The sequence below is a fragment of the Vombatus ursinus genome, unplaced genomic scaffold (assembly GCF_900497805.2).
Source record: "Vombatus ursinus unplaced genomic scaffold, bare-nosed wombat genome assembly UNPS02014945.1, whole genome shotgun sequence".
NCBI lineage: Eukaryota > Metazoa > Chordata > Mammalia > Diprotodontia > Vombatidae > Vombatus > Vombatus ursinus.
The window spans coordinates 2872222-2898521 of NW_020954723.1; the positions used below are offsets into that span (position 1 = coordinate 2872222).

General features: G+C 39.3%; 1 protein-coding gene across 8 annotated transcripts in view; it reads right to left on the bottom strand.

Moving 5' to 3' along the window:
- Positions 1-26300, bottom strand: part of LOC114030102 (sodium/calcium exchanger 3) — a 216225-nt gene that overhangs the window by 14316 nt on the left and 175609 nt on the right. For 6 of the 8 annotated variants that reach the window (XM_027844795.1, XM_027844792.1, XM_027844794.1 and 3 more), the window contains exons 3-4: positions 10238-10341; positions 5459-5584 (exon numbers count right to left, since the gene is read on the bottom strand). In XM_027844795.1, coding sequence (XP_027700596.1) covers positions 5459-5584; positions 10238-10341 — 230 coding nt within the window. The remainder of the gene's footprint in view (positions 1-5458; positions 5585-10237; positions 10342-26300) is intronic. The other 2 variants (XM_027844798.1, XM_027844797.1) reach the window with 1 other exon arrangement.

Below are 26300 nucleotides of genomic sequence, written 5' to 3' on the forward strand. Positions count from 1 at the left end.
GGGAAGAATCCTTTGCCTGTTCCCAGAGTGCTTCAGGAAAGGAGAGGAAAAACTGTTTCCTTCTGTAAATAATCAGGAACAACACTGCAGTAGCCTCCACAGATTCCAAGCTTGATGTCTCATCATGGCACAGAGGTGACTTTGTGCTGTCAAAGGCTATGCAAGCAAATTAAGTTCTGGCAGATTCTACCCTACTGCAAAGGCTTTATGTATGGTTTTGTCAACAGACTGAATCTGCTTTCTGAGGATCAGACAGTAATCATCAGCTGGTCATGGGAAACCCATGAAACATGGTTCCCAGTACTAGACAGGCCTCTTCTTGCTTCTGCAGTGATAGTGGTAGGGCAGTGGGAAAAGGAACAAGGGGTGCTAAGAAATAGGCAGGTTTTAGGCTGTCTATACATTTTTAACTTGGCTGTGGGTGCACTAAATGTTAGATCCTAGTCCAACAATTGACAAGTAACATACTACCCAAGAAATAGAATCTTATAGATCTTGTCGTTCTTGCTATAAATTAAATAAGATGGAAGAAGGAAGTTGTAGCTAAAAACAAGGATGGCTCATAGGTTCTCCTTGGAGAAACAAAGGCATTAGAAGAGATGATTTTATCATGTGTCCAAATGCACTAAGAAATAAAATTCATAGAACAGCTCATATTACAGTGCTCATGGCTGATGTTGTTTGTCCTTTATTCTTGAAGAGGACTGTGACATCAGGAAGATAATATCATGACTTGCAACTGAATTGGACCTAAGTTAGGAGGGCTGTGCAAAGTCACCAGCCTCACGTTCTCCTTGAGACCCATCTGGGTCCAGTGGCAAGATATAGATCAGGACAACTGGAGATGGTCCCTGGTGCTCATGGTAGTTATTTGCAAAAAGACCAACATGAAATAATTGTATAAGCACCAATATTTGTTGGGCAAAACTGGGGGGGAATTCTAGGAACAACTTGATCAGACCTGCCAAATTAAATCAAAATACACACTAAAACTTGGTGACTTCAATTCACAAGTGAGAATAGGTGAAGGTGATAAGAGGGGGGAAAGACTTTTAGATGACACAGGAACCTAATTTCTCTACATCATTCATACTTTGGGAAAATATTAGGTAGATGCTAGACATAATGAATAATAAATAATATAACCCATATAAAAATGATTATATTTTAATACACAGAAAATGACCCATTATTTTGTTTCCAATTTTATTAATTTATTTATTTTTAGTTTTCAACATTCACTTCCATAGGATTTTGAGTTCCAAATTTTCTCCCCATCTTGCCCCTCCTCCACCCCAAGATGGTGTGCATTCTGAATACCCCTTCCCCTAATCTGCCCTCCCTTCTATCTCCCCCCACCTTTTCTTATCCCCTTCCCCTTCTATTTTCCTGTAGGGCAGGATACATTTCTGTACCCCATTGCCTTATTTCCCAGTTGCATGTGAAAACAGTTTTTAACATTTGTTTTTAAAACTTTGGGTTCCAAATTTTCTCCCTTCCTCCCTCCCTACCCACCCTCATTGAGAAGGCAAGCAACTTACTTGATACAGGTTATGCATGTGTGGTCATGCAAAACACTTCCATAGTAGTCATGTTGTGAAAAACTAAGTATATTTTCCTTCACCTATCCCACCCCTCATTTATTCTATTCTCTCTTTTGACCCTGACTCCCTCCTCAAAAGTATTTGCTTCTGATTACCCCCTTCCCCAATCTGCTCTCCCCTCTATCATCCCCCTGCTCTCTTATCCCCTTCCTCCCTATTTGTGGAAATCATTTTTGATTCAGCTGTTTGAGTATAGTCAGACCACCAACTTATAAGGACAAAGACTGAAACTGGTACAAAACCACAAAAAAGAATAAAAATTAGAAAAATATGTGGCAATTGAAATGATTTAATCCTAACCTTTTCAAATAAATGTAATACTAACTTACTCAAACAAAGTTATCTATAATGCAAAGTGGATTGTGGATGGAAGAAAGGGTATAGATACAGTCTATAGAAATTTCATACATAAGTTTAACCAATGTAGATCAATTGTGAAAACAAGGAGATCAAAAGAATATTTTAATACCTTATTCAGAAAACACTCATTTTTAAGCAGAGAGATATATCTCAAAGATAATATATATATATATGTATGTATGTATCAAAGACAATATTGGTTTAGAATATAAACTTATTGGTAAAGTCTTATAGAGAAGGATAATGAAAGATTATAAGCAGTACTACTTCATAAAATGGAGGAAAATATTAATAGTTAAAACCAATTTAAAGAAAGCTTGGTCAGAGACTCAACTCAACAAAGTCATCCTGAAGGTATTTAAGAGTGAAAATTCCATGGAAGGAGGGCAATAAACAAGAAAAAAGTGGGAAAAACTTGTGAAGATTTTTTTTAACAAATTATTTTCAACACTGAGGACAGTAGAGTCACCACATCTGGACATTAACATCACAGCCTCAGATGTACTCATAGAAGTAGAAATAGTATTAAAGAGAAGAAAGACCAGAAAATCAGCTGAATTAGCCAAAGTATGCATAAAGGAAGCCTGTGCTGGATCAGTTGGGAGGATATTGAGCAATCAATTCACAAGGTTACTGAAGGCAAAGGAGATACCAAAGGCATAGAAAATATCTTAGATGTTATTAATACCAGAACTTTTTAAGGTAACAGAGACTATCAATATCTATTGACTTATATGTCAACTTACCCATCTATGTAAGTTTATGAGATCATTTACACATGCTTCAGGTGAATTGAGTCAATGAGGGTATTGGCAGGGAGCAGTCATTTTTTTTTTTGCAAGTGAAATCCCATGGTAGACAATATATTTGTCATGACACAATTTTTCAAAAGTACAAATCCCCACCCCCTCTCTTTCTCACAACTTGTGTGACCCTGGATATGTCACTTAACCTCTCTATACCTCAGTTTCCTCATCTGCAAATTGAGGGGGTTGAAGAAGACCCCCTCTAAGATGTCTTCTAGCCTTAAAATCTGTGATCCTATGACCTCTGAACTTCTCCCAGAAATAAAGGTCCATCTTTTTAATACAAATATTCTACTAGTGTTGTTATATGGAAGCAAGACATAGAACATAAGTCTTCAAAGACTTGAAAATGAGTTATCACCTAGAGGGCAATGTACAGGTTCATGCTGGATGTGAGCAGACTGCAACATTTAAGTTGGTAGAAGGAACTTTAAAGAAGACTGTCAGTAGGGAAACATATGATAGGAATAAGTATTGCCCTCACGATAATGATGGAGGATAAAAGGTAAACAATCCTATTGCACCAGGGGTATACTTGTAGCATCAGGAGAAAGTGAGGAATCCCATCCCCAGCATACTGGACAGGTCTCCAGGAAGCAATTTATGAGAGTACATGGATAAGAGTCAAACGGAATGAACAGGCATAGATGGGTCATATCTTCAGTGCTAGAGAAATCATTTCACTTTATGAGATAACAATTCCATATAAGTATTGAAATAACATAAACCTAGAATGCTAGGATATACCAGATAGACAAATGGAGGGTGCTTAGATTTTCTGCTGACTTGGGGACATGATTAGGTATAGTGCCACACACCTGTGATCCCTGCTGCTGGGGAGGATGAGGCTGGTGGATCACTTGAGTTTGGGAGTGCTGAGGAGTAGTAGGGCTATTGTTGATCTGGTGCCTGAACTAAGTCTGGCACCAATATAGTGAACCCCTGTTAGTGGAGGGCTACCAGGCTGCCTGAGGAGAGGCAAAATAGCCCATGTCAGAAAAGCAGAGGAAATTAAAGCTTCTGGGCTGATCAGTATTGAGTCTAGGCCCGTGAGGGGCCACTATACTTCCAGATTAGGTGAAATAGGGAGACCCATTCTTTAAAAAAAAAAGAAAAAAAAAGATGCGTTCATTGAAATGAGGAACTTGGTTGATGGTAGTTTCTGCAATGGGCTTCATCATAAGAACTTGACCCCACCTCAACACTCAAGGAAAGCTCTCGAGGGAATTCCCAGTGAGGCTGTGCCATAATCCAAGGTCTCAAAGATACAATGTCCATGGTTTCATGGCATCTTGATACGCCACACAAAGGCCTAAGAAGGTATCTTGTAGGAAGTGACCTGTCTAAACTTCCTTTTCTTCATTGAATTTCCATATTCCTTCATCCTCTATAACAAATAGTTGCTGGTAAATAAAGCTGAAATTCTCTTAATGATAATCTCATTTATGTTCATTATAAGTAAGCACTACAAAATGATAAGATATCCCAACTAAAGATGTTTCTTTTGTTTTTGTGACACACTAAAACCAATTCCTTTATTTGCCTCTCTGAAGAGAAACCATGAGCCATCCTCCAGCCTTTACATAATTGTCAAATTAATATACCCAGGTCACAGGTGGGATCAAGTTGCTTCCCTGCTCAAGAACTTTCAACAGCTCCCTAGTCCCTCTTGACCAAAACATATTGGTCCCTCCTTGACCAAGCATTTGAAATCCTCCACCACCTGTTGTCAGCTTTCTAGATTTATTTCACATTACTTCCCTCTCATGCAGTCTATTGTTCCAGCCAAATTGGACCATTCTCTTTCACATAAACACATCACTTCCCATCTTCCTACATTTGCTTAAGCCATTCCTTTTCCCCTAAAATATACTCCTTCCTCATTTCCACATTTTACAATCCTTATCTTCTTTCAAGGTTCAGATCAAGGGTCACCTTTTCCGTGAAGCTTTTCCTGATCTGTACAACTCCCTAAAGTTATTTTCTATGTATATGTATATGTATATGTGTATGTATATGTATATGTATAATATGTGTATGTGGGTGTATGTGGGTGTGTGTATATATATATATTATGTATGTATGCATATATATATATATGTATGCCCCATAAAGTTATCCCTCTGTCTTAGGTCTCTCCAGAGCTTTTTGTCAGATCTCTCCTTTACCTTTGCCACTCTCCACCCTATATGACACTTATCTCTGTTCATCTTGTGTGCCCCTCTGATAGAAGAAAAGCCCTTTGAGGCCTGGGATGTCTCACTTTTGTCTTTATATCTCCATTACAAAGCATAATATCTACATGTAAGATTATAGGATCATACATTTAAGGCTGGAATAGAATAACTACTGAATCAGCATTTGCTGAATTGGAATGAAGTATATAGACATGAAAATGGAGACTGATAGCTGAGGGTAACCATAGGAGGAAGGGGGAAGCCAATGAGCTTTTCCAATTTTTTTTCATGGGAGGTGCTCAGATAATGTTCCCCACAAACCCAGGGTGAGTATTTCTGCCAGTATATCTTTTTCATTCCTTCTCCATGCTTAAAAGTCCTGCTAAGGCATCTGAACATCTGTTCCTCAGGAATATGATGGGATTGAAGGTAAAATGAAAGGGTGGGAAAGGATACCAGAAGCCCATGTGTGGTAGTCCAAAAGTAAAACTTCTAGATTTCTTAGCCTTGCCTTTCTCGTGACATGTTGTTTCAATTCTCAAAGGAGGGTGAGGGAAGCTGACCCTCCTACTGCCTGGTACCGTTGGCCTGCCTCTTTCTGGAATCCTCATATTTGGAGTCCTTGGCACCTTCTTACCTGTGATATCAGAAATGGAAAAGCAGAGGAGCCTGAGTGAGATGCCTGCCTTCATTATAAAACCCCTGGCCCTCATCTGTATCTTAGAGCAGCCCTATTGTATGGGACAACACAGGTGTACCCATATTGCCCTATAAAACTAGGAGTTCAAAGAGCCTGACAAAGCCTGGGGACCAGGCCAGGAAGGTGGCTTCCTACTGGATTACTGATGTCTTTCCTCCCAGTAGATACCTGAACTGAGAGTCAAATGCCCCTTCTTTGAAGGCTAAGCCATAGACATGTCCTGTTCCTCTGCAGAGCTGGTTGCATCCTCATCTCTGTGGCAACTGTGCTTTATACCCTCTTCCTCATGCCCCCAAGTAATAATATTAATAATAGCTGTCATTTCTAAAGCATTTGTAAGGTTTGCAAAATGCTTTCCATGTGTTATCTCACTTGATCTTCACAACAACCCTGTGAGGTAGGTGCTGTTATTAATCTCCTCATTTTACAGATGAGGAACTGAGGCTGAGCATGAGGCGTCTTGTTTAGTCACATAAGCTAGTTAGTATCAGAGGAAAGATTCAGGTCTTCCTGACTCAGAGTTCAACACTCTCCATTACTCCACCTGGCCTTCCCTTGTGTGAGTTAAAAGTCAAATAAAGGCTTAGTATTGGGGGGGCAATTGGGGTTAAGTGACTTGCCCAGGGTCACACAGCTAGTAAGTGTTAAGTGTTTGGTCTGAGGCCGGATTTGAGCTCAGGTCCTCCTGAGTTCAGGGCCGGTGCTCTATCCACTGAGCCACCTAGCTGCCCCAAAGGAATAGATTTTTTTTTTTTTTTTTTGGTGAGGCAGTTGGGGTTAAGTGACTTGCCCAGAGTCACATAGCTAGTGAGTATTATGTGTCTGAGGCTGGATTTGAACTCAGGTCCTCTTGACTCTAAGGCCGGTGCTCTATCTACTGCACCACCTAGCTGCCCCCAAAGCTTAGTATTTTTAACATCATTGGCCAGTCTGCTTCTCCTATGGGAATCTCTAAATCCCCACAAATGGCTGCAATGAACTACAGAGATGGCATAATGGATTAGTAATCTCTAATTTATGGAATAACTAAAGGATAAACAATAAGTACCTGTCCCCTGAAATACTAGATATGCACCACAATGGTTCTTTGAGTGTATATTAAAATAGATACTGGTGGCCCTATATAGAGACGAGCATAGTTTATCAAAGGGCTAAGTAAGGCTCATCCAGGCAGCTCTCATCTTTCATAGTATTCTAACAGGGAAGGGACTTCAAAGATGATCTGGTCTATTCCCTTCACTTCACAAATGAGGGCTGGAGACGTTCAGTGACTGACCCAAGGTCACACACTAATGAGGAGCAAGAATGAGATTTTTTAACTCAGGTCCTATAAGTCCCAATCCAACGCTCTTTCTACTGTGTTATACCATCTCCCTCCCTGTACCTGCCTCACCCCAAGTTGCATGTCTATGCTTACAACAATTCTGATGATGGATATTGGACATGCCTTGCAGAATTCCAATCCTGGCCTCTTAGGTATCTGATGCTGCTCCTTACAATCCTCTTCTCCTCCAGGCCAGCTGTGTGCCTTGTGCCTTGTTCCTCCCCCATCCTAACAGCTCATCCAGAGCTTTTAATCCTACTTTTGAAATCTGCTCTGTTCTCTCAGCCTAGGGTCTTCTGTTTCTAATCCAGTTTCTTCCCGTAAATGGAATTGTAATTTTGGCTACATGGAGAGGGAAGGGACATTTAAAGCTCATTCAACTACACCATTTTAAATACTTTATGACCCTTGCTTCAAACACACACACCCAAACTATTGTGATAATGAAAAAAAAAAACATCTCTTGTATTTTTGCCTCAAACTTTTATCATAGCAGAAAACTCTGGAGATTAGGGTTTACTAGTTAGTTTGCTATTGAGACTGGAAAAGGAGGTTTGTCTCCCTTTGACTTCTGATCTTAGATACAAGTACCAGAAGAAACCTAAGAAACAAGAAATCAGGCCCTCAGACAACAGAATAGAAAGTAAAGAAATTGCCTTGAACCTTTATTGTCAGGAAAATGGGTTTTCTGAAGTCCTCCGTCATTCTGATATCCTGGTCACTGCTGCACAGCAGGATTCAGGTCTATCCTTACATCAGAATTCTGCTGACACTTTTCCATCCTAACACCTCTAACCAAATTAGCCACTCTAAGGCATTTGCCTTCTGGAATTAAAGCTCCTAACCAAGAGGAAAGGTGCTGTCATAACGAGATCAGTGATGCTTTCAAGAGCTGTTTACTTTCTTATTGGATGGTCTTATGGTAAGTTTGACTCAAAATGTCGACCCCCTTGTTGTTATTGAGGTGGAGAGGGAAGGAGGAACAGAAGAAAGGACTGGTTGGTCTGATGAAGGCAAAGAATGGTAAAACACATCCTTGCTTCTTTCCACTTTAAGCCGTTGCCAAACCCCATTACCATCTTCCTGCCAACTGTCCGACAAGAATTGTTCAGACGTTTTCATTTTTACCTATGCAGTTTTGACTGTGAAAGCAGAGGGAAGTAGCTTCCAAGGGCCTTAGGGCTGAAGATGTACGGTATCTTAAGATAAACTTCCGTTCTGGAGGTGGGGGAGGGGAGCGGCAGTCCTTCTGGTAACCATGGTGTTTCCATGACAATGCTTGGGGTAAAGTGCCCAAGGGAACAGCCAGCTAGGGCAGTATCCTCACTGCTGAGAAACTTTTCAGAAGAAAGGTAGGATCCTGTTCGGTCTTGGATGGGAAGTAATGGAAATGAGAATTTCTCCATACTCTGATCTTTTTTCTTTCTGGTGGGATGGTTAGGTCAAGTTAAGAGCAATAGCTCACGTAACAGGAATGGGGAAGGGCAGAACCGAACACGGATGCTGGCTAGGGAAATAAAAGGCTTTGGATCACCAGTTGTATAAACTCTACAGATACAAAGTGAGGCTCAAGTCAACTTAGCAAAAGCAGAGCATTAGGAGCATCAGATCTGAATATAAGGGCAAGAGCACTGATAGTCCTGAAATAAAGGTCTGTATGTGGGCCTCTGAGATTCTAGTTGTAGGATTTCTTGCATTCTTCCTTGAGTTTCTTGAAAGGAGAAAGGTACCATTCAATATCGATATCACTCTTTTATTCTAGAGGAATAGAATCTTTCCATAATGATCGACCTCTCCTTGGCTAGGAACATAATTCTTGTTGTTCCACTGTCAAATGAGGCTCACCAAACCTTATCATTCTAAAAGAGGAGCATAAGCAGGTGCCTGGACCTACCTGGACTATTCCCAAAATGAAACCATACCTACTGTCCCAGAGTTTGTGCATTCCTAGGTACTCACATTCCCTTATCATTTTGATCTCTCCCCAGATTTAGTCCCCCTGCCTTTCATGAAAACCAATCTTCTCCACATCTAACATGTAGTCTCATCTTCTTGGTGCCAATAGAGCAGCAGTAGTATCCTTGGCTGGCCAGCTCATTAGCAAAAATCCTATCTCCCTTACCAGGGATGGTACAGGGAGGAGTATGCAAACTGGAAGCCCCTGAAAGCAGTCTGCATTTGCCTGCTCCACAGGCCAAGGCAAAATTTAAAGTTGCAATGCCCCTATTTTCCTCCAATCTGGAAAACCCATCCCCTGGAAAATGGGCCAACCCTAAGAAAGGTTAGGCCATCTCCAGTTTCCATTAGACCTTGCTAGGAGATCCAACAAATATGAAATTTCCATGCTTTTGTCACATCTGGATCTTGTATTATGTTGGGAGGGTGGTGGGACAAGGGAACGTAGCTTTATCACCAATGGAACATTGCTTTATCCCCAAAATAAACAGTAAGTATTAAGATACCATCTGGTAGTTGGAAACACAGCTGGGGAGAGGCAGCTGGGGATTGTTGCTTCCTAACTACCTTCTTTTCATGGCGTCCAGCAGGTAGTATCTATATTCTTGGCCTTGTTTCACCATCTATGAAACAGAGGCAAGCAGGCACACTTACCTCAATCCAAGGAAGAGGGAACATGTGGTCAGCCTGCTGAGCACTCAATTGAGGGGGTGGAATGCAGCAAAAAAAAAGAGCCCATCAAAGCATCCTCATAACAAACCCAGAGAGCTGGGTTACTCCTTCCCTCTCCACCCCCACCCCCAACCCAGCCCAGACCTACTTCCAAAGAACTCATGAGCAGCATTCAATCCAGGCTAGTAGGTGAGGGGGTGGGGAGGGAGGGAGGACAGACATGCATAGCATCCCTTTCTTTTCCTTCTCTTCCCCACCCACCAAGGAGTTTGCAAGAGAAGAGATTGAGGAGTGGGGGGAAGGGAGGGAAGAATGCATCATCAGAAACACAAAGGAAAGAAAACTAAAGGGGGAGGGGGATTAATCATAAATTGGGGCTGCTGCAGCTGCACAGAAGGTGGAAAGGAGGACTGGAGATAAGCTAAGGCTACAAAGGCAGAGATGATACCGAAACAGGGTGAGAGCGAGAATACAGGACAAGTAAAGAATAAAAAAAGTCCATTGGTCTAAAAGAGGAAGGAGGAGAAGGGAGGAAAAAGGGGAGAAAAATAGAGCTATTTCATTTGCTTTTTTTGTTTGTTTTTAAAATTTTCATTTTTAAAAATTTCTTTCTTTTTTTCTTTTTAAGAATCTCACACCTGATATTCCACGTTCCATCCATTTCGGTTCACCAAGGGCAATGAAGAAATTCTCTTGCCTTTCGTATTCCTCCTCATCTACTATTTTAACCCTTACGGTTTTCCTGTAGGGACAACAAGAGAGACAGTGTGTATAGTGGGTTGGTTGGCTGGTCTCCTGGAGTGCATTCTGCAATATAGTACCCATTGCTCTCATCACATGCAGCCCCATCCCGCCACGGCCATTGGCAGGATTATGGTGGTTTTTGTTGTTGTTGTTGGTTTTGGCTTTTTGTAGGTTTGGGGTTTTTTGGTTGTCATTCTAAAAACAATCATAATAATAATTGGTCTCTGTTTTTCTTAGCATCTCAGTTGTAATTCTTACAGGTGAGTTGGGAAGGGAGTTGAAGGAAGCAGGAATGACAGGTAAGAGGGGAGAAGGAGGAAAGGGGTAGGAGAAGACAGGGAGAAGATTTAGTCCCTGCTGATGGTTAGTGGGAGGTATCTTTCTGCCACACACATTCCATCTGGCATCACATGGTATTGATGGCACCCTGTCAGCCGACTGTCAGCCAAGATTGGGCAATAAAGCCAAGGTGATAATTTACCTCCCATGGCCTAATACCCATCTTTCATGAAAGATCTAAACATAAGGGGAATAGAGAGCTGGAGAAAGAGAGAAGGAGAAACAACTCTTCCTATACTGTCTCTGGCTGTAAGATGGCTGATTGTATACTATGCCTTTTTTTCCTGTTTCAGAGCTTTGTTGGTAGAAAAGATATGCCAAAGATGCCCTTCCACAATTGGAACAGGCACGTCATTTAAAAGTTGCCTGTAAAACAGAATTATGTAAATTGAATCCGAAATGCCCATTAGCTTACATAATTATGTATAATATGGTATTATATAATTATATTACTATAAGTGGTGCTGTGTCCCAAAGTTGGCTCCACTACATGTCACAATTAATCACCATGAAAAAAAAAATCCCCCCAGTGCCTAACACAACACCTAGCATTATAACAAATGCCTGGTAATTGCTTGTTGACTTGACTTGTCTTGATATAGACATAGGATGATAATTTTCTGTCTCTGAGTAGCTCAACAAAGTATATAGTTTCTTTAAAAGAAAAGGAAGTAGGAAAAGCCAGAGGTAGGACTTTTCTGTGATTGTAACCACTACAAACCTACTGGCACACAGCTGGGCAGCCTTCATTTCAGTACTGTTCCTTTAAAACAGATACACACACACACACACACACACACACACACACACACACACATATAAACATACAGAAGCAGCCACATCCTCATAGTTATTTTTAGCTGCTTGCATTGGACTGAGGCTGAAATGGCCCTGGGGGCTGAGAGGACTTGAGCATTTCATAAGCCTGAATCTTTAGGTACTGTCTGCTGAATTGGCTTCCTACCTCATTTCAGCGAAATTTTGTAGGTTTGCTTTTTTTGTTGTAAGGAGGATCACTTATTCTACACAGATGCCAGAAATCTAGGAAACTATCACCTCAGTAGATGGTTCTGTATACCTGTGCTCAGCTACCTAGGATGCTTGTTTGTTTGTGGTTTTTTCGGCATGATTTCTATGTATTTTCCCTATCTTGTCTCCCTTTAGATCAAGGGTTCTTAACCTGGTCACCATGAACTTGTTTATTTTTTTTGATATTTTGATAACTATATTTCAATATAATTGGTTTCCTTTGAAATCCTATTTCTATTTCTACTCTATTTTCTTCATTTAAAAAAACATTATTCCAGAGGTTTCACCTACTTCCAAAGAACTTATGAGTAGCGTGTATTTAATGCAAGCTAGTGAGTGAGGCTGTGGGGGGAAAGGGAGAACTGACCTGCATAGCATCCCTTTCTTTCCCTTCTCTTCCCCAACCATCAATGAATGTGTTTGAGGAGATGTTGAGGAATGGGAGAATGAGAGAAGGAGGCATCATTAGATTACCAAAGAGGTCAGTACCACCAAAAAAAAAAAAAAGGTTAAGAACCCTTCCTTTTAGATTGTAAACTCTTTGAGAGCAGAAACCATACATACAATTTTCTTTGGAGACAAGTTATTTTGTGCCTTAAGTGAATTATTTCCTTCCTGGTTGCCAGCCATCTGGTGGGGTAGGAGAAAGCCTCCAATGTAATATTGACCAGAATCTTTTCTTCCTACTTTCCTCCCTGTCTTCTCTGTCAGTCTCTCTCCTTTTCTGTCTCTCTGCACCCATTCCCTTGGTCCCACCCTGATTCCACAAAGAAAGCAAGTGCCACTGAAGAGATCCCTTATGGGTACCATGTGACAGGCTGACATATGTATGGCAGCATTAAGGATTGAGCAAAGAAACAGAGGGAGAACAGGAAGGGAGAATATGAGAGGAAAAGGGAGAGTGGATAACAAGAGTGAGAAGACAGGAGGAAGAAAAAAAGGAGGTGAAAGAAGAAGAAAGAGTGTTAATGTTAGTGTGGAGGACAGGGTACTACACCTTTCTGTAAACTCATATCCACCATGCGGGGCCCCATCAGTTCAATGAAGTAATTCTTGTTTTTCTCATACTCCTCATCATCAATTACCTTGATGTGAATTGTTTTGCTGTGGATGGAAAAAAAGTATCATAAGCAGGCAGAAGTGGGGCAGGCTAACCAGGGAAGGAGAGGACAAGAATTAAAAAAAAAAAAAAAAAAAGGAAGGAAGAAAGAAAAAACAAACAAACAAACAAATGAGACCAGAAGGTCAAAGTTAACTCAACCACCATACAATTTCAAGTGGCCTAAGAGGATATGCTGGGGCCTCTCCTAAGCCTAAACTTCAAAAGGGACCAGTTAGGGTTTCTATAAATATCAAAGGGATATACAAGGAATAACCAGGTCTTTGAGCCCAGAGAAACTACAATAGCTCCTCAATTCCATATAGATAACTAAAATAAAGCATGGTTGGTTGAACCTCTATTGGAAATCTCTTTCTTGGGAAAGAAGGTAGGGTGGGATGGAAGGTCAAGGGTTTATAGGCCAGACTTGTTTTGGGATAAATTTATTTCTTTATTTGTCTTTTTAAAAAAACTTAACAAATTATAAATTCCTTTCAGGCAAGAATTTTTTTGTTTTTGGAGGGGGAGAAAAAGAGGGAAAAGTAGGAAGACCTCTGTACCTCTACTGCCTAGCATGTAGATGTACTTGTACACAGTACATATTTCACAAATATTTGTTGAATTGAATTGTGAACTGTCTTCAACACATCCAGGACTCTCCTACAGAGATAGATGACATTGTTAGTTTGGTTGGGTGGGATAATGTCTTCTCCCTTTGCAGACAGATTGGGGTAATAGTTTTCAAGCACAAATTTAAGAGCTCTGTCATGCCTCTTATTGAAATGTTGGCTCCCAAATCCTGATGTAATTTTGTTCACCCATTATGTTCCAGTGTCCTTTCTATTCTATTTCTCTATTTTTTTTAAAATATTGATATGTTTAATGGCTGATGTGGTCTAACTGTTCTGCTCAACTAAGATGTACCAAGTCCCCTTAGTTGTCCATTTCCTGAACACTCATAGTTTATGCTATTTACCTAAAGTCAAATCTATACTCTCATCATTCTTAAAACGAAAAGAAAATGGTCACTACTCCAGAAAACCAAACCCTTACCATGAACAAAGAATTACACGTACTGACTAGCCAGCCCCTGAGCAGTTTCAACCTGGGAAGAGGTCACAAAAGGTAGCTTGTGAGCCCTTATAGACCATCATTTTGAGGACATGTGACCCTTGACCTTCCTTCTTCAGAGAAGAGAGTTGGTCTCTTGACCACTATTTGGGATTTGGTAGTGAGTGATCCTAGGGAAATTTCCCCTATTTTTTATTAAATCATGGAAGGTAAAGGGTAGAGCTCGAAGCAGGATAGGCTAGAAACAAGGACTTTAGTAATATGTATATGATTCTGGTGGTAAGTATTCTCTCCACAGATGCAGATTGCAGCCTCTCTACAGTTTGGTTGATAGTTGGGTTTCAAGAGCTGCTGTAGGAAAAGTTTGCCAACTTGTGGCCACTTCCTTCCCTCACCTAATTCTGAGGCAGATAGCTATTACATCATTGGCACTTACTCAAGGTCTTTCCAGTTTGATAGAACCAAAAAGCAGAGCTTGCTCTCTATTGGCATAGTCTTCAAGAACCCAATTTCACCTTCATGGCCTAATGAGACATCATAGCAGGACTTCAGTGGAGAAGAAACAGAAATACTTTCAAGACAGTCCAAGGGAAGTCCATGGAAGAAGAAACCTCAAGTTATTAAGGAGAGTTGGGGAAATGCAATCATTTCTGAGGATGATGTCATGAAAGGCAGCCATGATATTCTCCTAAAAATATCCCCCTGGTACCTTTTTCTAATCCAAAATACTAGACTAAATAAAATATATGACTAAAACAATATGACCTTTCTTATGCTCTCTTCTGTCATGAGCAAAATTATGAAATGCTGGGGCAGCTAGGTGATACAGTGGATAGACTACTGGCCCTGAAGTCAGGAGGACCTGAGTTCAAATCCAGCCTCAGACCAAACACTTGCCACTTACTAGCTGTGTGACCCTGGGCAAGTCACTTAACCCCAATTGCCTTAAAAAAAAAAAAGAATTTTGAAATCCAGCCTCCATCCCTGTAGGAAACAGAGATGAGAGATTGGGGACTAAATTACAATTAAAGGCTTATGTTAGACTATAGGGAGAATGAATCGAGGGTAGAGAATAAGCATTTATGTAGTGTCTACTATGTGCCAGGCACCGTGCTAAGTACTTTTGTTTTACAGATATAATCTCATTTGAGTCTCACAAAACTCTGCAAGGTAAATGCTCTTACCCCCATTTTATAGTTGAGGAATCTGAAGCAAACATAGGTTAAGTGACTTGCCCGGGGTCATGCAGCTAGGAAATGTTGGAAGCCATATTTGAATTTAAGTCTTCTCAACAATAGACCCAGTGCCACTGTGCCACCAGCTGTCTCAAGTTACCCAGTAAAATACTCCTTCCCCACCTAAGGATGGAGTAAAGAGCCCTGTTGCTCTATTCGTTGAGATGCTATCTTACCCAGAGGCTTGCTAAATCACTTCCAACCTCTGAATTCTATAACTAATCCCCTTTTCTGCTCATAGCCCCACGTGAAGTTATATGGAACAAGTAAGATTCAATAAGAAACATAATCCAGCTTATGTGGCTTCCCATGAGTTTTTAACCTACAATTAATTATGAATATCTTTGTATAAAACACACATTATATCTATAATTCAGGCAAAAATAAATCTCAACCTGGATAGGAAATCTATCAGCACAAAGAAACGGAACATGATAGTTTCTTTGGTCCTAGACACTGTCACCTGAGGGACATGTCAATATTCCCTGCCAAATTCTGTTTCTCAGGGAAGTGGTTACCATGTAGGTCTTCCAAATTCCACATCCATATATATACTAAATGTCATAGGCTTCTTCATGTCATTTCTAACCCTATAAACTCTCAGTCTCAAAGTTGAACTGAAATAAGGAAGTCTGGAATTTGACCTAATCTACTATTTTAGGATCTTTATACCCAATTCATCCACCATTCCCTCTTTTTCCTCCCATCTCTATGGCCATTTATGCAATGTCCCTGGAGCCAAAGTATTCTAAGCAGTTTGGTCCTAAATTTAATCTGGCACCTTAAGAGCCAAGAGTGCTTTCAGAGGCTTCCAGTGCCTGCTCACACCTCCACTACAATCCTTTCTGTTGAAACCAGTGCCAGACTATGCAGGGTTTTGATCCCAAGACCTGGCTGTGGCCATGGGAAAAAGAGAAGCACCCATGACATAAAGGCATCAGTAGCCAAGATGGGATTAAGTCAGTGCTTACCCATGTTGGTTGGATCATAACTCAGCAGATTCCCTTGTGCTGGGGACATACTACCTTTCAGATCAGACCACCCCTGCAAAGAGTACTCTCTCATCATTGAGAAGCCACAGCCTTCAGTGGGGAAAACATACTCCTGCTGCACTTCTGAAGTTTATTCTCAAGAGTATATGAGTTAAGTGCTACAGATAATGTGGATGATCATAGAATCACTTTACTCTGCTTTGTCCCAGAGAGCAAAAGAACCAGTTGGTAAAGTTACAGGGAGGTGGATTTCAGCACACTAGAAGAAGGACAATTAAGAAAATACAATCTCAGAATTGGAAGAGACCTCCAGTCCAATTTGTACCAGAAGAGGAATCTTCTCTATGACTTACCATCAAATGGGCATCCAACCTCTCCCATCCTACTTTGGAACATCAGGAATTGTTGAACACATTTTTCCTTAAATCAAGCCAAAATCTCCCTTCTTTACAACTTCCACCAATAAGGGGAATGCTATTTCTAGGTCTCATCTCTGGAGTGAAGCAGAAAAAAAAACTGGCAACTATCTTGTCCCCTCCAATTCTTCTCTTCTTCAGGCTAAAATTCCCTATTTCCCTCAAGTGGCATTGTTTTTAGTCCCTTCACTATCCTAGTCACATCCTAATTTGTCAAAAACCTTCCTAAAAAGTGAGCCCACTATTGAAAAGACAAGGTTTAAAGCAAAACCAAATGAAAATATATATAATATTCTCATATCTAGTTGGAGAGTTCAGTTGCTTAGTTGGAATGTGATGAAGTGTTGGAGCCTTAAGCCATAAAAATGGCAAAATCAAGACTCAAACCTGTTTTATTATGTAAGGTTTAAAAAACAATGTATGTAAATTGCTTTATAAACCTAAACATCTTATATAAATGTCAGTTATTGTTACTACTAACAGGTCTTCATCGTTTTGAGGTATTGAATTTGAGAGTAACCCAGCAGGCTGCAACATCGCTGAAGAGAAGGTAATCAAAGGAGTAGATGAGCAACAATGAGGATGGAGTGGCCACATGACAAAATGGAAGGATATTAAGTAGACTGTTCACTAGGACATCAGTTGATGGAAGGCCTGTGTGCTCTACCAGCATCCTCATAATGCAAGAGCCCTAAAAACCTGGGCAGATGCCCTGTGACAAAAGTATGGAAAGGAATGGACAAGAGCTGCATAAAAGGTACAGCAACCCACCTCCTGACAGAGATGTGATGGACACAAGAGGCAGAATGAGATATACATTTTTGGACATGACTGATAATGGAAACTTGTTCTGCTTGTTAGAATGCTTTTGTTTTTCTTGCCAATGGGGGAGAGGAGATAGAGATAGGAAGGAGAATAGAGGAAGAATAGAGTTACCCAAAAAAAGAGAACAAAAAGAAGACCAGAAGGAATCACAGACAAGCAGGATAGCTTTGAAAGTTACGTGGTGAATTTGTTATGTCTTTTAAAAGAAATCCAAATTCTATAAAATAGAGGATGATAGTTTCTCTCCACTGTGCCACTTAGCTGCCTAAATAACCAATAGGTCACTGACTCTATACTACTGACACTCTCCACTCACTGCCAATGGGGCCAATTAAGCACATAGTAGGTGCTTAATTAATTTTGTTTGTAAAAAGGGAAAAGGACCTATTTGTAAACTCACAGTGGAGAGAGAGCTAGTTCTGGAGTTATGAAGACCTGAGTCTAAATCCAGTCTTAGACATTTACAAACTGCATGGCCCATGGCAAGTCATTTAACCTCCCTTTGCCTCAGTTTCCTCAATGGCAAAGTAAGTATGGATAATGAACTACTCAGCTTTCCCCTGATGCTTTCTGAAATCTCAAACCTTAATCTACTATTTCTTCATCTAGACTCCACATTCTTGCTGATTAAGACCAACAACCCCCAACCTTCCCAGAAGTCAGATTTTGGGGCCTGGAAAACAGGGAAAGAGAGCTTTATTGCAGGCCTATCATGTTGGCAGAGCAACCATGACTCTTGAAACTGACACTAATTACTTTCTCTCTTGAGAATAAGTAAGGACATAAAGACCCCTGGAACTCTCTCAGGGTTGTATAAACTGATTTACATGTGAGACAGCTACTAAAAATGTCAACACAAACTAAGGTTGACTTAAAAATAATAATTACTAACAATAGCTAACATTTATATAGCACCTACTATGTGCCACATGCCATACTAAGTGCTTTTCTGTTATCTTACTTGATCTTCACAACAACCCTGTGGGGTAGGTGCTATTATTATCTCCATCTTACAGATAAGGAAATGGAGGCAGACAGAGGTTAAGTGACTTTCTCAGAGTCACACAGCTAAGTATCTGATGTCAAATTTGAACTCAGAACTTCCTGACTCCAGGCTTGGCACTCTACCCACTGCACCACTTAGCTCCCTAGATATAATAGATATTAAATGTCCTACTCATGGGATTTCATATTCCACTGTGTTCTGCATCTGGAGCATTGAGTTCAGTTCCATAAATACATTTTTAAACTTTAAAAAAATGTAAAGCTTAAAATTTTAATTAAAAATTAAAATTAAATTATAAAATAAGATAAATTTTATATTTAAAATTTTCCCTTTTTATTATTATAAATATGACAAACATCAACATTTTCCCATACAAAGAAAGAAAAAAAAGGACTATATATGAAACTGTGATTATCTATCACTTTGAGGTTTTTATATATTTCAAATTTACCATGGTAGTTTAAGCATTGTCTTGCTTATCTATGTACCCTTTAAAATTTTTCTCCTTTACTTATTTTTAAATGACTGATTGACATTTTTCTTTCTTTTCTTCCTTTTGTAGTATCATTATCACTCCCTCTACCATCCCTCTACCCCCCCAAAAAAGTGTTTGTATCCTTTAACAAATAAGTTGGGGAAAAGCTCACGTTCTTACATATTTATTCAATTTCTTTTTCTGATATTAGGCTATTTAAATCCATTTCTGTTATTATTCTGTGGGTAGTTTTTTTAAAATAAAAATCCATTTATTTCATTTAAGTCATAAACTTTCTTGGCATATGATTGGGCAAAAGTTTCTAATAACATCCTTTATGTCATCATTTGTTATAAAGTCTCCTTTTTATTTCTAATATCAGAAATTTATTTTTTTCTTCCTTTTATTTTTAATCAGATTAGGCAAGTTTATCTTTTATTCATCCCCCCTCCCAAAAACTTCTAGTTTCAATTATCAATTCAATTTTTATGTTTTTGCATTTTTAATCTCTTATTTTATGAATTTCTATTTTTGTGTTTCGTTGGAGTTTTTTTTTAATTTGATGCTTTTCTAGTTTTTCTTTTTTTTTTTTAGTTGCATGTTCAATTTATTAATTTGTTTTTTTTTCTTAGTTGTTGAAAGTGTTTAGAGATAGAAATATTCCCCAAAGGACTGCTTTGGCAGCATTCCAAAAGTATGTGGCTTCATTGTTGTGATTTCGTTTGATGAAATTACCCATTGTTTCTATGGCTTGTTCTTTGACCCACCAGTGCTTTAGGATTAAATTATTTAGTTTCCATTTAAGTTTGAATCTTTTCTTCAATTAATTAAATTAGTTAAATTAAATTAATTAAATTCCCATAATGGAGAAAAATTTTTATTGTGCGGTGGTCAGTAAATGATGTGTAGAAAATTTTTTGATTTTCTGAATTGGTTTCTGATTTTTTTGTGCCTGTCACTTGATCACTTTTAGTAGAGGTGGGCACCTTATTTCAAGATGAACATGGATGAATTGGAGGATATCTAGAGGGCAACCAGCATGGTGAGGAACCTGAAAATCATAACATACTAGGGATGGAGCCACAGAGAGAAGAGTACTAAGGGCAGACATGATTGTTATCTTCAAATGTTTTTAAGCTGTTATGCAGAAAAGGGAATGGACTTCTCTGTTATTTTTGAAGGTAGAATCAGTGGTTGGAAGTTACAAGGTGGCAGACTTTAATTTAATAAAGACTGCTCTGAAATCTAGAGCTGTCTAACGAGATATGCCTTAGGAAGTGGTAAGCTCCTTTTCACTGCATGCATGCAAGCAGATTATGGGTGACCATCTGTAAAGGATATTATGGAAAGCATTTCTACTTTAGGTGGAAAGTAGAATATTTAGCTTCTAAGATTCTCCACTTCAGTTTTAATATGCAATCAGGAAGTTTGGGAATTTTGTTCTTGGCAAGCGGCAGGATCATAGATTAACTTTCCCTTATAAAACACTAATGATTATGTAAATGAATAAATATCTTCAGAGGATCATAGCTTTAGAGCTTGAAAGAATCTTAAAGTCAACCAATTGAACCCCCTCATTTTACAAATGAGGAAAATGAGACCTAGAGAAGGTTGGAGGCCTGCCCGAGATTAGTCAGTTCATAAGTAGAAAAGCCAGCATCTGAACCCAGCTCCTCTGACTCCAGCTCCAACCAGCTTTCCAATGTACCTTTCCTCTAAAGCATTAAAAAGTGATAATATAATAAAAATAAAGAAAACACTGCAGTGTTGTGTTGTTGTTGTTGTTGTTGTTGTTTTCCAAATAAACCTTTGAAGAAGGCTAAGGGAAATTGTGTTGACAGGGCTTACCTAACTCTGATTATTCCTAGAGTTCCCATCTAGTTTTTTTTTTAACCTAATCAAATACTTTCATCAGGAGAGATGATCTTTCTTCCCTTCTATCCTCCTCTAACTACAAAAGCACCCAGGAGAAAGAACAGCTGAGGCAGAAAAGACTAGTTTTGCTCAAGAATGCTTTGCTTCTGAGGACAAGTTAACAGGCAATGTTCACTAGGGAAAGGGAGGGAAAGGGAATAGGGAATAAGCATTTCTGTAGAGCCTACTATGTTCCAGGCATTGTGCTAAGAGCTTTATAAATAATATTTCATTTGAACCTAAAAATAGCCCTGGGAGGTGGGTGATGTTATTATACTTACTTTACCATTGAGGTAATTGAGGCAAAGGGAGGTTAAGTGACTTGCCATGGGCCATGTAGCTTGTAAATGTCTAAGACTGGATTTAGACTCAAGTCTTCATAACTCCAGAACCAGCACTCTCTCCACTGTGCCACTTAGCTGCATAAATAACCAATAGGTCATTGACTCAATACTGCTGACACTCTCCACTTACTGCTAATGGGGCCAATTAAGCACATAGTAGGTGCTTAATTTTGCTTGTAAAAAGGGAAAAGGACCTATTTGTAAAAAAATAATATTTATAGCAGTTCGAAATCAAGGGGATGCCCATCAATTGGGGAATGGCTTGTATATGATTGTAATGGAACATTATTGTGCTATAAGAAATTACATCAGAGGGCAGCTAGGTGGGGCAGTGGATAGAGCTCTGGCTCTGGAGTCAGGAGGACCTGAGTTCAAATCCAGCTTCAGACACTTAACACTTACTAGCTGTGTGACCCTGGGTGAGTCAATTAACCCCATTGCCTAGCAAAAGAAAAAAGAAAAAAGAAAAGAAAAGAAAAAGAAAGAAAGAAAGAAAAAGAAATTACATGAAAGATGATTTCAGAAAAACCTGGAAAGACTTACATAAACTGATGCAAAGGGAAGTGAGCAGAACCAGGAAAATGTAGTACACAGTAACAGCAACATTGTATAATGAAGAATTGTGAATGACTTAGCTATTCTCAGCAATACAATGATCTAAGACAATCCCAAATGATTCATGTTGAAACATACTATCCACCTCCAGAGAAAGAACTGATATTGTCTGAATACAGACTGAAGCATGCTATTTTTCACTTTCTTTCTTTCATTCTTTTTTTTATTTAAGTATTCTTGTACAAAATGACTAATATGGAAATGTTTTACATGATTGCAAATATATAACCTATATCTGATTGCTTGGGGGGGAGCGGAAGGAGGGAGAAAAGGATAGAATTTAGAACTCAAAACTTTTTTTAAAATGTTAAAAAAAATTTTAACATGTAGTTGGGGAAAAAATAAAATATTATATGTTTAAAAAGTAAATGTTGTTTGCTTGATTGCTCAGAAGTAATCTTGAAGATACAACATTCTTTAGGTGAGATTACCGTACAGTATAATCTAGCCAAGGATATTGTTTCCATTGACAATTCAACCATAATTTTTGCATATGTTTATGGGAAGCACACCTACAGATTCTGCATATTTAGGTCACTTTCTACTCATCTCCTTCACACTAGAACATTCACAGCCATTTACCACATTCCCCACAGCTCATACTTGAATGGCCTTGGTTGTCCCAAGGGACTCAAGGACATAGCATCTTAGGACCATATGTTTAGAGATGGAAGGTATGTCAGAAACAGGCCATCAAATCCAATCCCCTTATTTTACAAATGAGGAAACTGAGGCACAGTAAGTTAAAGTGACTTGCCCATGGTCACATAACTAATAAGGGTCTGAAGTAGGATGTGAATGCAGGTCTTCTTCACTCCAACTCCAACACTCTATCCACTGCACCACCTAGCTATCACATTGGTTCTTGCTTGGGTAGCTTTTTATTTCTATGGCTAAAACGCAGGAGGAAAATTTAGAGCAGTGCCTCTGATAAAAGTCTGTGTTTTTCTGCTCTGGGATACAATAGCTGAGCAACACGGCCATGAACCATGAGAAGTATCAGAATAACCACTCTCAGAAAAGCTGTGAAGTTTGTATCTGCAGGAGTAAGCACCCTCTTGAGAGCCGTAACGACCTTAAGCAATGCATACCATGCCCTTGTTCAAAAATATCAAATGGATTTGTCATGCAGCGATCCTACAAGGATGGGGTACTAGACCTGTGATTTTATTTGGTGCAGAGAGCTTCTCTTCCAACACAGGTCAGCACCTTCTCAACAACTTAATCCCAGAGAGTTGAAATTGCTCAGTTTGTCATTCATGGTATTTTATAATCTGGGTCAACCTGTATCCATCCAAGTCTATCTCCTACTACTAAGTATATAGGGTAGCTAGGTGGCATAGTAGATAGAGTGCTGGCCCTGGAGTCAGGAGGACCTGAGTTCAAATCCAGTCTCAGATACTTACTGTCTGCATGGCTTTGGGCAAGTCACTTTGCCCTGTTTGCCTCAGTTTCTTCATCTGTAAAATGAGCTGGAGAAGTAAATGGCAAACCACTCCAGTATCTTTGCAAAAAAAAAAAAATGGGGTCACAGAGAGTTAGTCCCAACAAATTGACTAAACAACAACACAGAATATAAATCCTTCACTCCAGCCAGTCTGGTCTCCTCATTGTCCTCCAAAGAAGCCATGGTCATTACTTGTTCTGTGCCTTTGGCCTTGATATTCCATCTTCCTTCCACCCACCCAAAGCCTAGCCATCCTTCAGAGTCAAGTTAGGTTTTCTTTGACTGCCCCAATCCACAGTAGTGTCTCTTGTCTATGAATTCTTGAGGTCATGATTGTCTCTACCACTCATTTTTACATATAGTAGCTACCAATATATGTTTGTTGAAATGAATCAATCATATACTGGACAACCTTGTAGTATCACTTGATGGTCTAATATTTTGACCACCCAGATTTTGACTCTAAATTCGTAAAGGCTGGGAGTTGTGTCATATACCTATATATTTCCCGTTAGCTTAATATTAATGATAGCTAACATTTCTATAGTGCATACTATATGCCATTTACGGTGGTTAATGACTCTCCTGTGTAGATGACATTCCACTCATTGCCCCTTCCAGCCTGAGAGACACTTGTACTTAAGACCACTCTAGTTTCTAGGAAAGTTTCTGCAGACAAAATCACTCTTGGGATTCATCAAACACAGTCTTCTCAAAGCTATTCCTGGTTTTTGTTCTCCATCATTGTCATAATATTTTTTTTTAAATTGAGGGCCGGGGAAAAGGAATGGGAGAGTTTTTCCTTACTAACCTATGTGGCCAAGTTACTTACAAATCTACTGAGGAAAAATTGAGAGAAAAAAATAGGTGTCTATCCATGTTGCTGTGTCGTTGGAAGTGCTCTCACTGAGGGCACTGGGTTAAAATTAGAAGCTACACATTAGGAACAAACTAGTTTGGGGAAAACTAAGATACCTCACAGAAAAACTTTACTAAGACTTGCCTACTTATCCTCAAAGCAGTGATAGCTTGGGGTTTCCAAATCATCAGAAAGGAAATGGGTTCCTAGCTCTTGGAGCATAATTTTCCTATTCTATATAATCCATTCATTCCTCCTTCAGAAAGGGAGACTTCCAACTTCCAACTCTATCCCTCTCAGTTTGTCCCGGAAACACTAGGCCAAGAGGAAAAAATTGGAGCCATTGGTCTGGGAATAAATGATTCCCAAGCCCCAAAGTTGATAAATCTCCCTTATAGAAAGGCAGTGAGAATAATCTATAAAAAATCATTTTATTTAACAATGTGTCTACCACTAGCACAGCAGGGAACAACTGGCTGGTTATCTGATTAATTGCTTTGACAATGTTAGATCTGTCTGTCTTACTTTCTCTCTCTACTAGGGACTCTATTTTTTTAAATGACTAGAGAGGGGAAATTCGTATTGCTTTTCTGTTCAAACTGTCAGTTCTGATACTCTAACCTCATTGTGCCTGAAGTAAGGAGAGAAGAAGCCAGGTCCTGATGACCTGAGTAAATGCAATTGAGAGAAAGTCTTTGAGTTTTGCAGTTGATATTCCTACTGTTTCAGGCTCATAGGTTTAAATAGGAAAAGGGTCTTAGAGTCAATCTAGACTAACCCCCTTGTCTTACAGTAAAGGAAACTGAGGATCTAAGAAGTTATGTGACTTATCCAAGGTCACTCAAGTATGAGGATTTAAATCTGAGTCCTTTTACTACAAATATGGAGCTTTTTCCATTGTACTATACCAGTCTCTGTATCCAGATACATAGGAGGGAGTTGGCAAAATCCCGTAATATACCGAAAGTTCTGAAAGCCTTCAGTTATGGCCTTGGCTTTAGGTCTTTCTCAGGTACACAGTGAATATTTAAAACCACAGATAGGAAGACCTTCCTCCTTACTTTTCCTAAGCTTCCAAAGTGGTCACATTCCTCTGCATTCTGCAATCTTTGCTAGGACCCAGGCTAGACCAAATTATTCTGGGAACCGGGGGGGAAGGATTCTGGTCCCAGCCAAGCTATAGATTGACTAAATCATCTCTGCTGAGTCATTTAACTAACTAGTGTTTGTTTTCTCTTGTCCAGATAGACAGTCTCACTAGGACGTTGTAAAGAGACATTACACCTTGACTCTACGAGTGTGTGTATACATATATACATATATACATATATACATATTCACATACACACAGAGTCTCCCCTAGAAAATATAAATTCAAAACAAAAAAACAAAATAGTCCCTGCTCTCCAAACTTACATTCAGCAATGTGCTGGTAGATATTTAACAATCAGCTCTATAGGAAACTAAAGTAAACAGGACACATGTTTAAATTTAATCTTCATTATTAATGTTTTTGTCATCATTTTCTTAAGTCTAGAGTTTTATAGAAGAAATCATTTTATTTATTTATTTATTTATTTGCTTTTTTGGTGAGGCAATCGGGGTTAAGTGACTTGCCCAGGGTCACACAGCTAGTAAGTGTCAGGTGTCTGAGACTGGATTTGAACTTATATCCTCCTGTCTCCAAGGCCAGAGCTTTATCCATTGCACTACCTAGCTGCCCCAAGAAATCATTTTATTAAGGGGATTTGTTCTGTGAAGTTTGGATTCAGTCAAAGGGCTGTACTTGAGGATCTAGAGGGCCACATGTAGCCTCAAAGCTGCAGGTTCCCCCCCCCACGCTGGTAGATAATCAACAAAATAATAAATCAAACCCTGATTTGTAACATTTGCCAATTTCTAAAGTGTTAGTGCTCATATCAAAAATTTAACAATCATTTCCATTATAGCTGGCTCCAGCATATCCCTCTACTTTGAAGTTTTTAAGTTTGTCAAAGAAAGAGTTCTGAAAACAAAAGCTATTACTCAAAAGTAAGTCTAAGTATCTTCAAAGGAAAGTTGCTGGAGTTCCTCAGTGTAGAATGAATGAATGTATGAATGAATGAATGAATGTATGAATGAATGAATGAATGAATGAATGAATGAATGAAAAAGCATTTATTACATATCAGGCACCATACCCAGTTCTGAGTCTATAAATACAAGCAAACAAGTAGTCCCTGCCTGCAGGGAACTTACACTGGAACAAGAGAGTTGTGGTCAGTGAGGAGTGCCAGTTGATTGAAAACATG